We start from the raw sequence: 20,385 nt of genomic DNA, 5'->3' as shown, positions 1-20,385 counted from the left end.
GTGCTGTTTCTCCAATGCCCACAGGTGCTGTTTCTCCAATGCCCACAGGTGCTGTTTCTCCAATGCCCACAGGCAACAGGAAACTCTGCTTTGCCCAGGTTCGCTAAACAACCTGGGGGCTCATCTGCAGAAGCCAAGTGGGCAGGGGCCTGAAACACCTGGCTTTGAGTCCTGGCTCCTTCCTGCCTGTTGGGGCAGGTCACTTAACCCCTTTGGGCCTGGGGCTCCCCCAGGGGCAGACACACTACCCCTTCTCCTCTCCTTCTGCTTTTTCTTGGGAGCCACCCATCTCAGTCTGCACAGTCTGGGGGAAGGACCCACATTGCTGCCTCTAAGGGGGAGCATATGGCCCAGGCCTGCCCGATCTGCATATCCCCTCCCCTGGCTATTGTGACTAGCTCAGCAACAGGCACCTGACCTAAGCGGAGGCAATGAAACCCAGTTCTGAGACTTCCACTGGAACTTCTGGGAAAACAGGTATTGTCCTGGCACCAAGGTTTCTGAGAAGACAGGAAGTGAGCCCGCAGCTGCTCATGGCCCACAGAAGAACACCAAGGCTGGACATGGGGGTGCGGGGGAGATTCTCAACAACCTGCCTGGTCCTGGATCCAGCCTTACCTGCAGCCAGCCCTCTTTCTGTTACATGAGGTAGTAAATTCCCTTTTAGCATGAAGCCCTTTTGAGGTTGCTAATATCTGCAAAAAAAAAGTCCTAATAGATCCCATCCGTAAATGGGATCAAAACATCCTAACCTCAAACAACCTGAGTTCTCTGTTTTTAGTTATAAATGACTGCATATAGTGAATCGTGCTCAACAGATGATGGCTCTTATTGGCTTCTGTTAAGACCGTGAAGGGAACCATGACTGGCACCACGGTTAACTTTGTCTCCAGTCTCATCCCTGGCCGCCTTGTGTGGGAAGGTGGAGGTGGCCGGGAGGGGCGCCACAGACCTGTTTGGGGGGCTTGTGCCGATTATACTCCTCTCCCCAGAGCTTGGCCTCCATCTGTAGACGCACGTCCTCAAAGTACACGTCCCTGTCCACAGACTCGATGTAGCGCTTTGCCACGTAGTTCGAGGCCCCCTTCCACTGCTGAGTGTGCAGGAAGTTGGAGAGCTTCTTCCTGGGGGCAGGGGAGAGGGGGAGACAGCAGAGGGTCTGCCTGGGCTCTTGGGTCCACCAGGAACCCAGCCTGACCCCCTGCATCCTTCAAAGGGCTGGGAAGAGGCTGAACCGACACTGTTAAAGGTCTCTTAACCCACCTCTTGTGGCCTCCACACATCAGAGTGGAATTTAGTGGGATACTCCAAGTTCTCCCTGAGTGCCCCCCGCCCCCCAGAGGGGGCTCCCTCCACAGCAGGGCAAACGCGTGGTCCGGCGGACACCAGAGAGAGAGACACTCAGCCTACAAGCAGAGGCTGCTGTCTCGGTTTCCCGGCCAGAAATGTTGCAAGGCCCCCACTCTTAAGAGCATGAAGTCCAGGCAGGTCCCCCGAGAGCCAGGCCGAGTCACTTACGTTCTGAAGCACTCCCGCATCGCTCCACGGCCGAAGGGCTAAAAGAGACCACGCGAGCCTTATCAGGCTCCATGTCCCACCAGAACGAGTCCTGAGTCAGGAAGAGATTCTCCCCTCGGACATCACCCACCACATGGGTACCTGGACCTCATCTTAATCCTAAAATTCCTGAGCCCTCCCTCCGTTACCCTGGCGCTAAAGCCTGACCAAACCTCTAGCCTGGAGGTTTCGGGGGATGACAAGGCCACCTGCTCCCCAAAACCCTGGCTGAGGGGGAGGGGAAGAACACTCACGGGGTGAAGATGTTATGGAGGTAACCTAGCATGTCAAAGAATGTTTTTGTAGCCCTGCTTTTCTGTTCCCTAGAACAGAAAAAGGGTGGAGGGGAGCCTGGGTGGCTCAGTCAGCTAAGCATCCAACTCTTGATTTCAGCTCGGGTCATGGTCTCAGGGTTGTGGGATCGAGCCTCACGTCCGGCTCTGCACTCAGCAGAGTCTGCTTGTCCCTCTCCCACTGTGCCTCCACCCCCCTCTCTCTCCAATAAATAAGATCTTAAAGAGAAAAGAAAAAGAGAAGAAAAGTAGTGGAAACAGCCTAAATGTCCATCAAGAGTATAACGGATAAATAATCAGGTCTACTCATTCGGAACACCATATAGCAACCAGAGTGAGTATACCCTGTTGTTCTGTTCTATTATTCTGTATTGTTCTATAAATGATGGGTCTAGCAAAAACAAGTATGAACTCATCACAGACAAAATGCTGAGCAGAAGAAGCCATACTCAAAAGCATACATACAGGGAGCCTATGTGGCTTAGTGGGGTAAGACCTCTGCCTTCGGCTCAGGTCATGATCCCAGGGTCCTGGGATCGAGCCCCACATCGGGCTCTCTGCTCAGCGGGGAGCCTGCTTCCTCCTCTCTCTCTCTGCCTGCCTCTCTGCCTACTTGTGATCTGTTTCAAATAATAAATAAAATCTTAAAAAAATATAAAAATAAAAAGGCCAGTATAGGTAAGCCTACAGAGACAGGGGTAGACTAGCAGTTGTCTAGAGCTGGGGGAGACGAGGCTGGCTGCCGGTGGGTAAGTACAGAGTTTCTTCCGCAGATAATGAAACGTTCTGGAATTGGTTGTGGTGATGGAGGCACATTTCTGTGACTACACCAAACCCATATACTTTAAACGGCTACGCTGCATAGTGTGTGAATTATATCTCAATAAAAGTTATAAAAAGTTATTAAAAAAACTTATAAAAATAAAATAAATACACAGTAATAGAAAGAATGCCCCAAAGTTAGTCATGTGAGTGTGAAAGGGAGGGAGCAGGGACCGAAGTCTGCTGAGGAGGAATCCGCCCTCAGCCCTGCCCACACGGCCGCGGAAGGCTCACCTGAGACGCCATCTTGATCAGAACCTCATCTTCTAGCCACTCGCCGGTGACAGCATTGTACCTGCAGAGAGAAGCCAGCCCTGGGTACAGCGTCTATACCATGGTCCTCTCACCCACTGGATAAAAGCAAAAGACTATTCTGGCTTCTCGCTGCCCTTGGGACTGAGAACGCCCTATCCACAGGCCCAGCCAATTGCCCGGGGTGGGTCTGTGGACAGTCTCTGTCCCCTCCCAAGCCCCCCACACTGGCCGGCCCCCACACTGGCCCTTCCTCTCCAGTGTGTTGCCCAACACTTGTGCTGTGTGTGGGTCTGCTCCCCCATCTGGCCCCCCGCCTTGGACCCCACAAAGCCAGGCCTGTGTCTGTCTTCTTCACCGCAGGGCCCGGTGCTTGTGGAAGCTTAATACACCCAAGTCGGATGAACAACTGAATAAATCAATATCCTTATTTTAACCAATCTACACAAAAAATGGCATGTCCCAGGACAGGAGGCGGCAGTGCCCGCTCTCTTGCTGGGCACCTGTGTGAGGCCCAGGACGGGTAGCTGGGCTTGTGTCCTAGGGCAGGAACGGGTAGGGGAGGTCCTGTCCCTGAGTCCAGCTGAGGAAGGGGCTGCTGGAGGACACCCAAGGCAGAATAAGACAGGGAAGGTTCCAGAACATTACCATCTCTTCTTTCTCAGGAATCTCCACAGAGTAAATCTGGTTCAGCCAGGCCTGGCTGAGCCTCAAACACATTTGCCTGGTCGAGAGAGCGCCTCAGCTCACTAAATCCCTAAATTCTAAAACCTCCCCCAGGGCTGAGGTGTTTTTAGCGCTAGCAGAGGCCTCCCTGGCCCACCCCTCGGCGGGACGGACTCCAGACCACTCCCAGCTCCGTGAGAACAGGCTTCTCAGAGCCTGGAACCTCTACAGGGAAAGACAAGCAGAGGCCTGGCAGGGAACCTCTCCCAGGCCGGGGGCAGGGATGGGGGCCAGAGCCGCAAGTTGCCTCCAATCAACCCATGTCCTGTGTTCAATAAATAATGGCAATGATGACGATTATTATCACTACCTAGAGACGAAGGTAAAGGAAAAGTCTACCCTCACTTCCAAACAAGACTGAAGGCTGAGAGGCAGCCGGAAGTTGAGGGACGAGGGAGATATGGGGTATCAGAAGGATCTCATTTGTCCTTCAGAACCACTGACCCCATACAGGTCAGAGTTGCTCCAAGTTCACTGAGCAGGGTGTTTAAACAGATCTCTTCAATTAACCTTCGCAGCGGCTCTGTTAGATTGGCACCATGATGGCGCCCGCTTTCCAGGTGGGGAAACTGCAGCTCAGAGAGGTGAGTCACTTGCCCGAGGGCCCAGGATGCAGACCCCGGTCAGTTGCAACCACAGCCTTGCTCCGAGCCAGCCTGGGTACCATCCATGTGAACAGGAAATCTGTCCCAACAAAGGGGCAGCCAGCACCACCAGAAACCAACAAGGAAGTGTTCCAGTTTAGAAATTTTCTGGAGATTCTAGCCATCGAAGCCTGAGCTCTCTCTGCCAGCAGCCGCTTCAGCGGGGAAATAGTCTGGCTCGGTCCCTGCACCCACAGAGCTCCAGGACACACAGAGCCAGCTCAGCATTGGGGATCTGCTTTTCCAGGGGACTCCCTGGGTTGCCTAGTGACCAACCAGTCACCATGCTGGCCTTACAGTTGGGGAGGAACAGAGTCCACACCCTCCCCTGCTGGAGTCCCCACAATGCTGACCTTAGCTGCCAGTACAGTCCCCAGGGCCTGCTAGGAGGTAGGTTTCCAGTGGTGGGGAGGGGGTGCATGCCAGGCTCTGAGCCATCTCCTCACAGGCAGGAGCAGGGACGTGTCGTAGAAAGATTTAGAAATTTACACTGTTTCGGCCTGCCGGGCATCTGATCCCTCTCCTTTCAGTCCCAATTTCCGTTAGGGGACCACCATCCTCCACTCTCAGAATATGCAGACTGGGCAGAACCGATCCCCAGCACCTTCTGGCTTGCAGTATAAGATCCAAGCTCCCTGGCACATGACTGCATCAGAGAGGGGCATATAACCAAAGCCAGACCAATGACATTCTATTATGGAACTTCTCTTTAAAACTACTGGAGAAAGAAAAGATCCTCTTCTATTGGGTGAAATGAAATGTGGGGGCTCTTGGGGGCATTTATGCCACTGATACAAGAGAATCTATCTGAGGTCAAAGGTCAAAGTGTCCTCGAGCATCTGGAACCAGCCATACCTGAAGTCCACATGTGTGAGCCAAACATTCCTTTCTATGCTGAACACTGTGAACTAGGTTTCTGTCACTTGCATTTGAAACAGAGTTCTAATGGAAAGACCCTGAGCTGAGAGTCAGAAGGTTAGCTTATTGGGGCACCCGGGTGGCTCAGCTTCTGCCTTCGGCTCAGGTCATGATCTCAGGATCCTGGGATCGAGCCCCGCATCGGCTCTCTGCTCAGCGGGGAGCCTGCTTCCCTTCCTTTCTTTCTGCCTGCCTCTCTGCCTACTTGTCATCTCTGTCTGTCATAAATAAATAAAATCTAAAAAAAAAAAAAAAAGAAGAAGAAGAAGAAGAAGGTTAGCTTATTAACTACCCAGGTAACCCTGGGCAAACCTCTATCTCCCTGGGGCAATTATGGGACCTCAGGGTGTTGGCTTAGAGGACTCTCAGACTGGAGGGCTCTACAGAGGTCACAGGACGGCGGGTGGACTCCAGGACGTGTCCAAGAGCCCTCTAATATTATGCACAAAATCAGACATACGTGTGCAGCTTTCTGGGATGACCCTCATCAGATTCTCAAGAGTGGCCCCAAATACTTGCCATGGTTCCTACTTCAGGCTTTTTTTAACGAATACACACACACAGAGGGCTTCAAATAGTGCCTGTCCCACAGATTCAACACGTAGGAGCTACTGTCATCACAGTTACCCTTGGTGGTAGCATTTTGCTATTTTCTTTCTTCCTGAAACCCCCTCACATAACTCCTCTCCCTTTCCTAATAGGAAATCTAGACGGTCACAGCTCCATCTGTGCATCTTCCTGGGGCCAAGGCATCAAAGAGCTCACGTGCTATCTACACGCATTCACTCTCCCTTCAGTGGCAACCAGGGGCCACGTGGAGAGACCGTGGAACCACGACATGGGAGTAGCGGGGTCCCCGAGCGGCCCCCCATGGTCGCTGGGCTCTCAGCCAACTTCACTCGAGTGAAAAGCGTAGCACCCCCTCACTGAGCCGGTGGAGTTATTTGTTACTGCAGCATGGCTTGGGCCTGCCTGACCACCTCGTCCATTAGAGGACCAACCACACCAAGGAGTGGAGGAGGTAACACCCAGTGCCGGAAGCATGCAGAAATGCTCATGGGCGGATGCTATTATTATTCCCTTCTCCTTGGCCTCCAAAGGTACTTAGGCCTCAGTGATTCTGAGCAGAGGCAGGACCCAGACCCCCAAGGACGCCTCAAGACCTGGGGCCATACAGCAGCCCTGGACAAGCTGCCGACCTGTGACGCGTGGCACATTCCGTGGCAATATCCTCCAGGTGGAACTCGGCCCAGGGGTCGGGCATGTGTTTGGCCTTCTCGATTGCATGCTTCCAAGCTTCCTGCAAAAGGCAGAGGGAAATGTTAGAGCAGGGGCTGTGGGGCAGGGCTGCCCCGGCCTCCTCCTCCCCCGTGATTTCCCAGCGCTGTTCCCAGCAGACTCCGGAAGTGAGAGAGAAATAATACTCCCATCAGTGATCCTTTCAGGAATCGAGCTCCCAACAGACCCCGGGCAGGAGAGACATATCTGAACTATGAAACCAAAGAAACATAATGCACGTAGGGAAGCACATTTTATTTTTTTTTTAATTTTTTTATTTTTTAAGATTTTATTTATTTGTTTGACAGAGAGAGATCACAAGTAGGCAGAGAGGCAGGCAGAGAGAGAGAGGAGGAAGCAGGCTCCCTGCTGAGCCGAGAGCCTGACGTGGGACTCAATCCCAGGACTCCGAGACCATGACCTGAGCCGAAGGCAGTGGCCCAACCCACTGAGCCACCCAGGCGCCCGGGAAGCACATTTTAAAGATTTATTTATTTTGCGGAGAGAGAGCGAGAGAGAGAGCACGAGTGCATGTGCAAGTTGGGGGTTAGGACGCGGGCGGGGAGGAAATCTCGAGCAGACTCCCGCCCCTCAGTGGGGAGCCTGAATCCGGGCTCCATCCCAGGAACCTGAGATCATGACCCAAGCTGAAATCAAGAGTTGGACGTGTAACGGACTGAGCCACCTGGGCGCCCCCAGACTGGAAAACACTTTAATGACCTTTCATAACCGGTGCTGGCCAGGATATGGGGAAACGGGTGCCCTCGCATACGGTCAGTGGGTCTAAACTGCCTCCGAAGGCAACCTGGCAATACACTGAGATCAACAATGTGAATTCCTGTATTCTGACCCAGCAGTTCTACATCTAGAAACGTGTCCTAGAGAAATATATGAGTAAACATACACGTACAAAACTGAATTCAACCCAATGCCCACCTGTGGGGACTGATTAAATACACTTTGATTATACCCACTGGAAATGCTACAGAGCCCTTTCAAACAACTGTGCTTACTCTGGGTGGGAACTCTGGACCCTATCAGAGCCAACGTCACCTTTTTGGAAATACTGTATAAATCACTTTCATCGCCCTAAATGAAAATTGTAGACAACACCATCTTCCTAAACTCAGAGTATCTCTAACCACGCCAAAGATATGTTGCCTTTACATTAACAGAGCCCTAAGTTCTGGGCTCAGATAATTAGGAACAGATTCCCATGAGACATTCCAAGGTCCTGGGGTCACAGGAATATTCCTTGTACAGGACTGCCTTGCCCATTTCAGGCTTTTAGCATCCATGCCCTCTACCTTCTCAATGCCTTAGTGCCCTGCACCATTGTGGGAACCCAAAATAGCCCCCTAAATTTTTAAAACCTTTGAGAACCAGGGTTTCTGGGTATTCACTGGGAAAGATGAGCAAGGTACATTATGGAGACAAGGCTGATTCTCAACAATATCACCTCCCAACCCCGTTTCTTGTTTTAAAATTTATTTTTTTTTTTTTAAGATTTTATTTGTTTATTTGACAGAGAGAAATCACAAGTACACTGAGAGGCAGGCAGAGAGAGAGAGAGAAGGAAGCAGGCTCCCTGCTGAGCAGAGAGCCCGACGTGGGACTCGATCCCAGGACCCTGAGATCATGACCCGAGCCGAAGGCAGCGGCTTAACCCACTGAGCCAACCCAGGCGCCCCCCGTTTCTTGTTTTAAAAAGCTCATTTTAGGGACACCTGGGTGGCTCAGTTGGTTGGACGACTGCCTTCGGCTCAGGTCATGATCCCAGAGTCCCAGGATCGAGTCCCACATCGGGCTCCCAGCTCCACGGGGAGTCTGCTTCTCTCTCTGACCTTCTCCTTGCTCATGTACTCTCTCACTGTCTCTCTCTCAAATAAATAAATAAAATCTTTAAAAAAAAAAAAAAAGCTCATTTTATTGCTTTTATAATCCCCAAGGTAGAACCCTTCCCTGGCCCCTCCCTATACTCCAGCACCCACCCTGGGTCACCATCTCTTCCTGCTCCTTCCAGGATCAGTGAGGTCAAAACTCCTTTCCTGGCCAGAGCCTGAGCCACGATGGGGCGGGGGCTGAACACTGGGGGTGGCAGACCCACAGCAGTTCCCGACCTCCTCACCTGCCATTGGGATCCCTCAGTGATCAGGACTAGCCCTGTGGAGCTCAGCTTCCCACGGGCTCAGGCCCAGACAGGACAGCAACCCAAGCGTGCGGCCGGCCTGAGCCTCGGCCTCCCGGTTGGGATCCTGCCCATGAGCAGAGAAGGCAGAGCGACCGAGCTTTCCGAGAAACACGTGCACACGCAGGTTTCATGAGGGCTTGGGATTCCAATCTCCGCAAAGTCCAAAAACAAAGCCCAGAATTTCTTTCTTCCAATTTGAAAGCAAATTCATGCTTAATGAAAACACTCAGAAAAGAGAGAAGACAAAATTCAAACCCACCACGCGTCATCGACCCAGAGCAATGACTGCCCAATGCTTTGGGCTTGTTCTTTTGCAGATCCTTCTAGTACATCTTTCGTACAACTGGAATCACACTGTAAATACAGTTTACAGGGCGCCTGGGTGGTTCAGTGGGTTAAAGCCTCTGCCTTCGGCTCCGGTCGGGATCCCAGGGTCTTGGGATTGAGCCCTGTATCGGACTCTCTGCTTGGTGGAGAGCCTGCTTCCTCCTCTCTCTCTGCCTGCCTCTCTGCCTACTTGTGATCTCTCTCTGTCAAATAAATAAATTAATTTTTTAAAAAAATAGTTTACAGCCTTTCAGGAGAGTGGGCCCATGGGGACTGGTACTTTATATACAGGGATCTTACTTTCCTGCTTCCAAATGTATGATCTGTTTACTGTAAAAAAACCACACACACTACAGAATGCAAAGTAGAAAGTGAAAGTACTTTGTGACCCAGTGCTCTGAAAACCACAGCTGATGGCCGACGTAGATTCTAAGTTTGTTCCTCTGCATTTGCTAACACACAGGAATATAGCATCGGACCAGAGCCCATGTCATACATATAGGCAGGCTGGGCCGACCCCACTTTCCTTCTGCAGTTGTGAGACACACAATTATATAAATGTACCTTCAGGCATTTCTCTAACCTCAGCTGATGGATACTGGGATTCTCTCCAATAATCCCCAGCGCAGGCGGCCCTAAAGTGAACACCGTCCTATGTAAAATCCTTAACGCCAACTGTGCAAAATCCTGGTAGGACATTTCTCTCGGAAGTGTAATTGCTGGGTCACATTTAAAATGGACAAATTGGGAGTTCTCCTCCAAAAAATTTCTCCTAAATGACACTCCAAGAGGCAGAGAACATATCATTTAAATATTTATTTTAGTTTTTTTTAAAGATTTCTTGGAGAGCGAGCGAGAGCGAGCCAGCTCACATGCACAAGTCGGGGGAGGGGTAGAGGGTGAGAATCTTCCAGCAGACTCTCCGCTGAGCGCAGTCCCCACAGGGGGCTGGATCCCACGACCCAGGAGATCACGACCTGAGCCAAAGCCAAGAGTCCGACGCTCAACCGGCTGAGCCACTCAGGCACCCCCATCCTTACTTTTTTTTTTTTTTTAAAGATTTTATTTATTTAAAATAAATAGGCAGAGAGGCAGGCAGAGAGAGATGGGGGAAGCAGGCTCCCTGCTGAGCAAAGAGACTGATGCGGGGCTCGATCCCAGGACCCTGAGATCATGACCTGAGCCGAAGGCAGCGGCTTAACCCACTGAACCACCCAGGCGCCCCCCCTTACATATTTTAAACACAAACATGACATCATGGACTTGCAAGTTAGCTGGAATAGCTAAGTCACTACTGACATCACCGCTCCCCTGTGGTTCTCCGCTGTTAGACTTTGAGCTTGTCACTGATTTTTCCCTGTTATAAATAACCGCGCCGCAGACATGTTTAGAACTAAAACAGCTCCTGAATCTCTGCACAAAAAAAAAAAAAAAAAAAAGATACCACTCTCTCTTTTCCTATTCTAGCTACTGTGAACGGCAGCGGGTCTGATCCCAGCCTGTCAGGGAAGTTGCAGTGTGCTGAGCCGAGGGTCCGTCCATCCGTCTGTCCGTCCATCCGTCCTGGTGCTCTATGCCCTGCCTGGGACACGTGGCTCTCCCCCGTCCCACTGTACTCTCTCAACCAGTGACTCAAACGCTCCCCAACTCTCCCCATTCAGTGAGGAAATTACCTCCTGGCTGGAGGCTATGGCTCCAAATGGAAAAAAAAAAAAAAAAAAAAGAAAAAATATTTCAGAATTTGAGGGCGTGTTATTCCATAGGATCAAAATTACTTTCTGCCAAACCCAGAAAAGAATCGTGGCACGCCTTGTTGGCACGGGCGGGTTTAATGCCACCAGCGTTTCTTTGAAGGAACATAAAAAGTCCTGGACGAAGATTTGTTCCCTCGACTCTGGTTCCCACCCTGCGCTGACTAATTGTGCGATCCTCCATTTCCTTGTTTACAAAGAACAACGAAGAACATTTTGACTAATAGTGGCCAAATGTTTTTCCTGCTCCCCCCACCTGGACTAGACACGTTTCTCCCCCAAAGAAAGAGCAGCTCGCTGACATTTACAATGCTCTTTACAGTTAACAGCGCCAAAAGAAGCTGTGGAGCACCGGTGTGCTATTTTACCCGTCGGGTTAAGAAAAACAGGTGTTTATGGAGGCTGGAGAAGTGGGTCCTCTCAGACCCCAAGAGTGGGAGAAGCAAGTACTGTCACCTGACAGCCATCCGGTAGGGCTTTCACTGCCTCGTGACCCAGCCACCCTGGTCACCTACCCAGATGTGCACAGGTGAGCAGCCAAGGATGGGCCTGCACTTATGATGCTAGAGAACTCTCGGGCATTGCTGAAAACCTGCGTGTGCCCAGGGAGAAGATTGTACACTCTTGGTATAGTAGAACAGAGTCATTAAAAAGATCAAGGTGGGGCGCCTGGGTGGCTCAGTGGGTTGAAGCCTCTGCCTTCAGCTCAGGTCATGATCCCAGGGTCCTGGGATCAAGGCCCGCATTGGGCTCTCTGCTCAGCGGGGAGCCTGCTTCCCCCTCTCTCTGCCTGCCTCTCTGCCTACTTGTGATCTCTCTCTCGGTCAAATAAATAAATAAAATCTTAAAAAAAAAAAAAAATCAAGGTGTATCGCTTCTCGGCCTTTTGGCTAAAATCAAGGTGTGGGGTGCCTGGGTGGCTTTGGCCCTTCCCCAACTCATGTGCATTCCCTTTCCTTCTCTCTCAAATAAATATATAACATCTTTAAAAAAAAAAAGATCAAGGTGAGGTGTGTTCAAGACACCGGATGGCTAAGAGTGCCTGGGTGGCTCAGTGGGTTAAAGCCTCTGCCTTCAGCTCTGGTCATGATCTCAGGGTCCTGGGATCGAGCCCTGCATAGGGCTCTCTGCTCAGCAGGGAGCCTGCTCCCTGCCCCCAGCTTCTCTCTGCCTACTTGTAATCTCTGTCAAATAAATAAATAAAATCTTCAAGGGGAAAAAAAAAAAAACAACACCCAGGTGGCTCAGTCAGTTAAGCATCTGACTCTTGGTATCGGCCCAGGTCTCCATGTCAGGGCTGTGAGTTCAAGCCCCACACTGGGCTCCACGCTGGCCGTGGAGCTTACTTTAAAGAAAAAAAAAAATCAACATGTGGGGCCATCTGGCTGGCTCATTCAGAAAAGCATGTGATTCTTGATCTTGGGGGTCATGAATTCTAGCCCTACGTTGGGTGTACAGATTATTTAAAAAAAAAAAAAAAAAGGGTCAAGGTGTTGAATGAGCAATCTCCAAGACTAACTGTTTAGGGGGAAAAAAGGCAAGTTGCTGAATAATGGAAACAGTATAACACCATTAACTGGTGGAGGAAACCCACAAACCAGCACTACGCATTTCTAAGAATGAGCGTGTCTGTACATATACACATACGTGTATCTTTATGTATGAGGACAGGAAAGAGGTCTGAAAGTGCCTTATACCAAATGAATCTAAAATGGTCTTCTCTGGGAATAGGAGGAGGATCGGGGATGGTCAAGGAGACTTCAGCTTTATCTACATTGTGCGCCTGTTTTCACTACGAGAACATTAACACTCTGAATATGGAATAGGAAAGGCATGCTTAAGTCAAAGTTAACAAAGATCACCGGGTTAGGGGATTCTCAAGGCCCTGCTAGCTCTCATGTTCTCTAGTTCTAAAGATCTGGAAAAAAAGAAAAAATAGAAGTGCAGGGCACCTGGGAGCTTTAGAGCCTCTGCCTTCAGCTCATGTCATGATCCCAGGGTCCTGGGATCGAGTCCCGCATCGGGCTCTCCGCTCGGCAGGGAGCCTGCTTCCTCCTCTCTCTCTCCCTGCCTCTCTGCCTACTTGTGATCTCTGTCTGCCAAATAAATAAATAAATAAAGTATTTAAAAAATAAATAAGTAAAATAAGAATATATAAAATAAAATAAGGGTGCCTGGGTGGCTCAGTTCATTAAGTGCCTTTGGCTCAGGTCATCATCTCCGCGTCCTGGGATCGAGGCCCTCGGGCTCTGCGCTCATCAGACAGTCTGCTTCTCCCGCGCCCCCTGCCCCGCTCATGCTCTCTCTAATAAATAAATGAAATCTTTTTCAAAAACTAAGACAAACTAAAATAAAGATCCAAACTCAGTTGTTGGTGCACACTATCTTGCTCAGAATGGGGGGGCCCCGGGGGGGGCGGTTCCTAAAAAGGAAAATATAACCTTGCCTGGAGAGTGGAAAAATCTTTGGTTCCTCAAAGAAGAGTACAGAATAAAAATAAATACAAGGGCGCCTGGGTGGCTCAGTTAAGCAACTGCCTTCGGCTCAGGGCATGATCCTGGAGTCCTGGGATTGAGTCCCACATCGGGCTCCTTGCTCGGCGGGGAGTCTGCTTCTCCTGCTGACCTCTCAACTCTCAAATAAATAAATAAAATCTTTAAATACATAAATACCTAATATATAATAATAGTAACAACCAATTTCCTGGAATACGCCAGCATGAGGCCGGATACGCAGGTAACATGTTTGCAGTTTCTCCGGCACATGGGATGTTACTGCTGACTTGGCGCTGCTCTTACATCACTGTTCTTACGACCACTGACAGAGCAATCCTCTGATCTTACGTGAGGAAGCATCCAGAGGCTGCCTAAGTCCTCCCCGAGATATCAAGTTACTCTCGCAGTGGATGTCATACAATGTTTTTCCTACAATCCTTCCCATAGACTCTAAGAAACTCGAGCTCTAGGTCAGCCTGCCTCGCCCCTGCTGGCTACCCCCAGGGATGCAGAAAAGCAGCGGGAAGAAGGGGGGAAGCGAGCTTCTTGCTTGGTTGTTCACTGCGGAGGGAGCCACAGGGCTGTGTGGCTGCCCCGGTCCGGACCGCACGCCTACAGAGGCTTCATGCAACCTCCAGGGAACACGGTACTGACTACGGCAGCAAAAACCCTGGAAGCTGCCCGCAAGAGGAAATGCCTACCCCAACGGTGCTGCGTCCATACGATGGGCTGCCAGGGAGACGTTAAGACAAAAAGAGGAACCAGATCCACATCTACTAATATGGAAAGATATGCACCATCTCTCGTGTGCCAAGAAAAACTGGTCACTGAAGAGCATATATACGTGATCTTATTATTGTAATAAAAATCCCTACTTAGTCAAGTCTCTATTTATAGTAAAATACAGAAAAGACCGAAATACACACTAGGACCTCCGTAGCAATTATATCTACACTCTCACTGCTTTCTGCCAGGAACAGAGAGGACTTCTATAAGCAACCAAACAAGTGACTGCCAAAGAAATAAAGCCAAAAGTTGTAAAGAAATCTTTGTCAAAGGGAGTAGTTGCTGCTGGTGTCCCCGCAGTGGGATTCAGAGCCAGGGCGAGAGAGGAAAGGCTGGGAAGGACGAAAATCATAAAAGCTGGGGCACCGGGGTGGCTCAGTTGGTTAAGCGTTGGCCTGTGGCTCAGGTCACGGTCCTGCGGTCCTGGGATGGAGCCTTGTGTTGGGCTCCCTGCTCCGCGGGGAGTCTGCTTCTCCTTCTCCCTCTGCCCTTCTGCCCCTGTGTGTGTGTGTTCTCCTCTCTCAAATAAATAAATCAAATCTTAAAAAAGAAAAAAAAAAAAACCGGCAAAGCAGTAACATTCCCTGGGGCGGTATAACACTCGTGCCTCCTAGAAGCCCCTCCCCAGACAGAAGCCCAGACTGCATCACAGCGACTGCACTGAAGCGCAGGCCAGCAGGCAGGACAGCTCCCCAGTCCACCGAGAAGGTGCCTGAGGCTCGGAGAGCAAGGAAGAAACCTGCCTATAGACCTGCGGCGACCCGGAGCCGGCAGACCCCGAACTCAGACCAAGCCCGTCAAGCCCCAATTCCCCACTCTTTTGCAAAAAGGGAGTTGGAGAACCAAACTGAGTATGACCATGTGACCCAAATGCCGATCAACAGGGGACCTGGGCAGCTCAGCGGGCTGAACGTGTTCAGCTCAGGTCATGATCCCAGGGTCCCGGAATCGACCCCTGGGTTGGGCTCCCTGCTCAGTGGGGAAACTGTTTCTCCCTCTGCCTCTGCTGCTCCCCCTGCTTGCGCTAATAAATAAATAGAAACTTTAAAAAAAAATGGTATCTCCATGCGCCGGGATAGTATTCATCAATGAAAAACAAGCATGGACACAGGGTTCTCCACGGAGGAACCTCAACAATGTTGCACCAAGAAGCCAGACACAAAAGACCCCATGTTATGTAATCCAATTTCTATGAAATGTCCAGCACAGGCAAATCCACAGATACTGAAAGTAGATTAGTGGCTGCCAGAGGCTGGGTGGACTCGGGATCCTGGGTATGGCTAAGGGGTGTGCGGTTTCTTTTTAGGGCTAAGAAGATGGGCTAAAATTGATACTGGTGGGGCGCCTGGGCGGCTCAGAGGGTTAAAAGCCTCTGCCTTTGGCTCAGGTCATGATCCCAGGGTCCTGGGATCAAGCCCCGCCTCAGGATCTCTGCTCCACAGGGAGCCTGCTTCCTCCTCTCTCTCTCTGCCTGCCTCTCTGCCTAGTTGTGATCTCTGTCTGTCAAATAAATAAATAAAATCTTTTAAAAATAAATAAAATAAAATTGATACTGGGGTTGTGCATGCAGAATCGTATAAATGTATTTCAAGCTGCTGCACTGGACATCCCCAACGGGTAAACTCTATGTTATATGAATTCTATTGCAATAAAGCTGCTAAAAAAATTGGACAAAGTTAAAGAAGGGGCCCCTCGTACCCCCAGGACATTTCCACAAAGGATCTGAGCACCTGCACAGACGTCGGAGAGAGGGGTCCCAGCAGTCGGGCTTGCGTCTCCACAGCCCCCTCCTGTTTTTCAGACACAGGTCACCCGGTGACCTCCTGCCACTGCCAGAGTCCCCCTTCATCTGCCCAGCAGGCCCTCCGCTTGCTGGAGGTCCAGAGCTTTCTGGACTGCTAGATGCCTAAGCTTCTCTGTCTGGTTGTGCACTCCCAAAGCACTGGGCAGAGCCCCAAAATGTTCATCACCTCTGGGTATGCACAGAGCTTCCTGCGGTCACCGGGCAGGGACAGAAGCCCAGTCCTGCCAGGGTGGGGCTTCCTGGGGCTCGGGGTGGGCAGGGACATCTCTCTTCCCTCTAAGTCACTGGATGCTATCATTTCCATCTCCTTCTGGGGTAACTGCTGTCCTCTGCCCCAGCTGTTGGAGCCACCCTTGGTGGGCTGAAAACAGAACTGGAATCACCAAAGTCTTCCGACAGGGGTGTGGGGAGCCAGTGTGCTCACACCGCGTGAGCGGCAGACACCGGTGCGACCTCTTAGAGGTCTGGGGCTTTAACGTGGCAGGTGCGCCCGTGCACAGGCACAAGGCCATATGGACAGAGAGATGTTTTTGGAAGAGCCGTTTGCGGTCGCCAAAGACTGGAAATGACCTTGCTACCCACCCACGAGGGACTGGCTCAACTCATGGGGCTTCCAGACACGATATTCAGCCTTCAGAAACAACAAATTAGCTGCCACATGCTGCGGTCACAAAGACCATCGAGTGATTCAGATCCCAGAGCCTCAGGCTGGCCATCTCTGCCCTTCCTCCCAAGACTTCTGTACAGATCAAATACGAGTCAAGTGTGGAGAGCCGTGACTGCCCTTCGCACGTGACTGCCCTTCGCACGGCGGTGGTTACGGTGGTTACGTAAGGGCCAGCTGATGTCAGCTCATCTGTGCCCGTAAGGGAAGACAGCAAGATTGCAGAACAGGTTTGCAGACACCTAACATTCCCATAAAAAAGAAAAGGGGAGGGTCATACACCTGCGCGTGCTTATACAGGCCGGGAACGCCTCTGGAAGGACATCCCCCGGGGAAGGGGGGGGGGGGGGGGGGGGGGGGCTCACTTATCACTCTGCCTTGGATACGGTTTGAATTTTATTTTTTTAACCTTAGATATATATTTATTTATGTATTAGGAAATGTACTTTTTTTTTTTTTAAGATTTTATTTATTCATTTGACAGACAGAGATCACAAGTAAGCAGAGCAGCAGGCAGAGAGAGAGGGGGAAGCAGGCTCCCCGCTGAGCAGAGAGCCTGAGGCAGGGCTGGATCCCAGGACCCTGAGATCATGACCTGAGCCTAAGGCAGAGGCTTTAACCCACTGAGCCACCCAGGGACCACTGTACGTGTATTTTAAAGTTTGCTTAGATATACACATAAGGAGAAGTGTCCTCCCAAGAAGAGGGCTGGCTCCAGAAATCCATGGACATCATGTGACAGAATACAATTCACTCTAAAAATAAAAGAGACGAGGGGCCCCTGGGCAGCTCAGTTGGTTAAGCATCTGACTCTTGATTTTGGCTCAGATCACAACCTCAGGGTCCAGAGATTAAGCCCTGTGTCAGGCTCTACACTCCGTGTGGAATGTGCTTGGGATTCTCTCCCTCTCCCTCTGCCCCCACAAATAAATTTTAAAAAGGGAAATAAAAGAGGTAAAAAATAAATAAATAGGTAGATAAAGGTATGTAGTAGGTAGGTAGGTCGGTAAAAGAGATAGAATATGGAATGATCCCCAAGATACTCCCAGGCCAGGAAAACAATTTTTAAAAATAAAATTTCCCCCTTTATTTCTTTTTTAAAGATTTTATTTATTTATTTGAGAGTGAGAGAGAGCACAAACCGGGGGGAGGGGTGGCAGGAGAAGCAGGCTCCCCTCTGAGCAGAGAGCCCGCCAGGGGGCTCGATCCCAGGACCCTGAGATCATGACCTGAGCCGAAGGCAGATGTTGAACAGACTGAGCCACCTGGGTGTCCCAAATTTCCTACTTTATTGAAAAATTTAAAATATATGCGTGCTCATTTTAGACAGTGGAGAAACAACAGAACAGGGGAAAGAAAACGCGATCTCTCCAGATCCTACCCATTTTGGAGCACTGATATTCTCCCTTCCAGGCTTTTGTTGCGTGTACAAGTGTGCATGTGTGAGTGTGTATTACAAAGCCGGAACTATACTCTATATTCTTTTTTTCTTTTTAAGATGTCATTTATTTTTTTGACAGAGATCACAAGCAGGCAGAGAGGCAGGCAGAGAAAGAGGAGGAAGCAGGCTCCCCGCTGAGCAGAGAGCCCGATGCGGGGCTCGATTCCAGGTCCCTGGGATCATGACCTGAGCCGAAGGCAGAGGCTTAACCCACTGAGCCACCCAGGTGCCCCTAGACTCTATATTCTATCTGAGTTTAACTCCAGAGCAGAAGCACTTTTCCAAGTCACAGCAAATTCTATAAACATCCTTGCTGGGCTGCCTGATGTTCTATCAAGAGGGCGGCCCCCAGAACAACCCCACCACCATCCTCCGGGGAGCCAGTTGGAAGGCCGTGGCCTTGACAGTGACAGAATTGGACCGTTCACACCACACGCCGGGTCCTTGCCAGGGTGACGCCTCTCTGGAGGCCATTTTGGTTGAACAACCCCGGTTGCCATGTCAACAGTAAACAGAAAACACGTCCCCTTCGGGGACGGCCAGGCGGAGTGAGGTTTGGAAAACGGAGCTGCTGTCGCCCCTCCAAAGCTGCCTCGGGCAACAGGAATCCCACGGAACGGGCTTTCCGTTACCTGGGACGGTGGACAGCCAAGAGGCACGACTGGTCCGTAACTGGTCATTCGACCCAGTGCAGGGAAGGGCAAGTGCAGTCAGATCGTGCCCAGCCTTGCAGGCAGCGGCTGACAGATGCACGCAGAGGTCCGCTCGGAGCCCCAGAGAATGCTCAAGAGATAGCCAGGGCAGGGTGTCTGAAAACCACATCCCGAGGGAGCCAGAACAATCGCTTTAACAGACCAGACTGAGACATTAGTTTAAAGAGCTTCCAGGCAGAGGCGTGAAAAGGGAAACCTGTTCCAGGAACAGGGAGAGGTGTGGGGTGAGCAGAGCCCGAGGGGCCCCTGGGGACCATGCCTGCGCCCATCCTTGGTGAGGATTTTTTTTTTTTTTAAGATTTTATTTATTTATGTGACAGAGAGAGAGCACAAGTAGGCAGAGAGGCAGGCAGAGAGAGAGAGAGAGAGAGAGAGGAGGAAGCAGGCTCTCCGCTCAGCAGAGAGCCCGATGCGGGACTCGATCCCAGGACCCTGAGATCACGACCCGAGCCAAAGGCAGCAGCTTAACCCCCTGAGCCACCCAGGCACCCCTGTATATATCTTTTTGATAAATGTGGGACTGTATTATATTTCAACTTGCCTTCTTAATTAACAGTATATAAAAAGAAAAATAGCTACCATTTTAAAAATTCTAATTATGTCCATACTGTCCTTACGGCTTTTCATGGATCTTCCCACCAAACTGTCAAGTCGAATCACATAGAAACATCATCTCTGGGATGTCTGGGTGGCTCAGTTGGTAAAGCGTCTACCCTTGGCTTGGGTCATGTTCCTGGGCTCCTGGGGATGGAGCCCCACGTCAGGCTCTTTGTTCACCAGGAGCCTGCTTCTCCCTGGCCCTCTGCCTGCAGTTCCCCCTGCTCGTGCTCGCTCTCCCTCCCTGTCAAATAAATGAATAAAATATAAAAAGAAAAGAAACATCATCTCTGTTTTAATGTAAATACAGTGTTCTCTTAGGACCATGGTTTAAAATTTAAATAAGGCCCTCTTGGGGCGCCTGGGCGGCTCAGTGGGTTAAGCCTCTGCCTTCGGCTCAGGTCATGATCTCAGGGTCCTGGGATCGAGTCCCGCATCGGGCTCTCTGCTCAGCAGGGAACCTGCTTCCTGCGTCCCCACCCCCGCCTGCCTCTTTGCCTACTTGTGATCTCTCTCTATCAAATAAATAAATAAAATCTTAAAAAAAAAAAAAAGGAAATGACTGGGTCAGAGAGAGAACACTTGGTTCTCTCCCAAACCTTGTCTGCAGCTGGGATGGAGAGGGTCCAATCTGTCTTTGCATGTGGCCCCAACTGTAATGTGGGGTGCTGGGGCTGGTGGGGGTCCATTTGCCTGATGTGTACACTGAGGCAGAGGAGAATAAAGAACAGGTAAAGAGAGACAGAGAGGGACCCCTGGGTGGCTCGGTCGTTGAGCGTCTGCCTTCAGCTCAGGTCAGGATCCTAGGGTCCTGGGATCAAGCCCCACATCGGGCTTCCTGCTCAGCGGGAAGCTTGCTTTTCCCTCTCCTTCTGCTGCTCACCTGCTTGTGTTCTCTCTCTCGCAGGGTCTCTCTGTGTCAAATAAATACAATAAAATCCTTTAAAAAAAAGAGAGAGAGAGAGACAGCTCTGCTAATTTCCAGTTCCTAGACCCATCCCCTGAGAGGCCAGACATTGTTTCTTCCCTTGGCTCCCAAGAAATAAATACCCTCTTCCCTTGAGCTGGTGTGAGCTGGCTTCTGTTTCCTGAGCCCTGAGCCCCAGCCCCCGCTGGCACCCGGATT

General features: G+C 50.7%; 1 protein-coding gene across 3 annotated transcripts in view; it reads right to left on the bottom strand.

The window, feature by feature from the left end:
* Nucleotides 1-20,385, bottom strand: part of EEF2K (eukaryotic elongation factor 2 kinase) — a 61,284-nt gene that overhangs the window by 23,871 nt on the left and 17,028 nt on the right. For all 3 annotated transcript variants that reach the window (XM_059415103.1, XM_059415101.1, XM_059415102.1), the window contains exons 3-6: nt 6,412-6,512; nt 2,907-2,967; nt 1,519-1,556; nt 953-1,124 (exon numbers count right to left, since the gene is read on the bottom strand). In XM_059415103.1, the coding sequence (XP_059271086.1) occupies nt 953-1,124; nt 1,519-1,556; nt 2,907-2,967; nt 6,412-6,512 (372 nt within the window). The remainder of the gene's footprint in view (nt 1-952; nt 1,125-1,518; nt 1,557-2,906; nt 2,968-6,411; nt 6,513-20,385) is intronic.

This window comes from Mustela nigripes, chromosome 11, assembly GCF_022355385.1.
Source record: "Mustela nigripes isolate SB6536 chromosome 11, MUSNIG.SB6536, whole genome shotgun sequence".
NCBI classification, from domain to species: Eukaryota; Metazoa; Chordata; class Mammalia; order Carnivora; family Mustelidae; genus Mustela; species Mustela nigripes.
The sequence above is the reverse complement of the archived record's forward strand: the minus strand, read 5'-3'. Positions and strand labels throughout refer to the sequence as shown.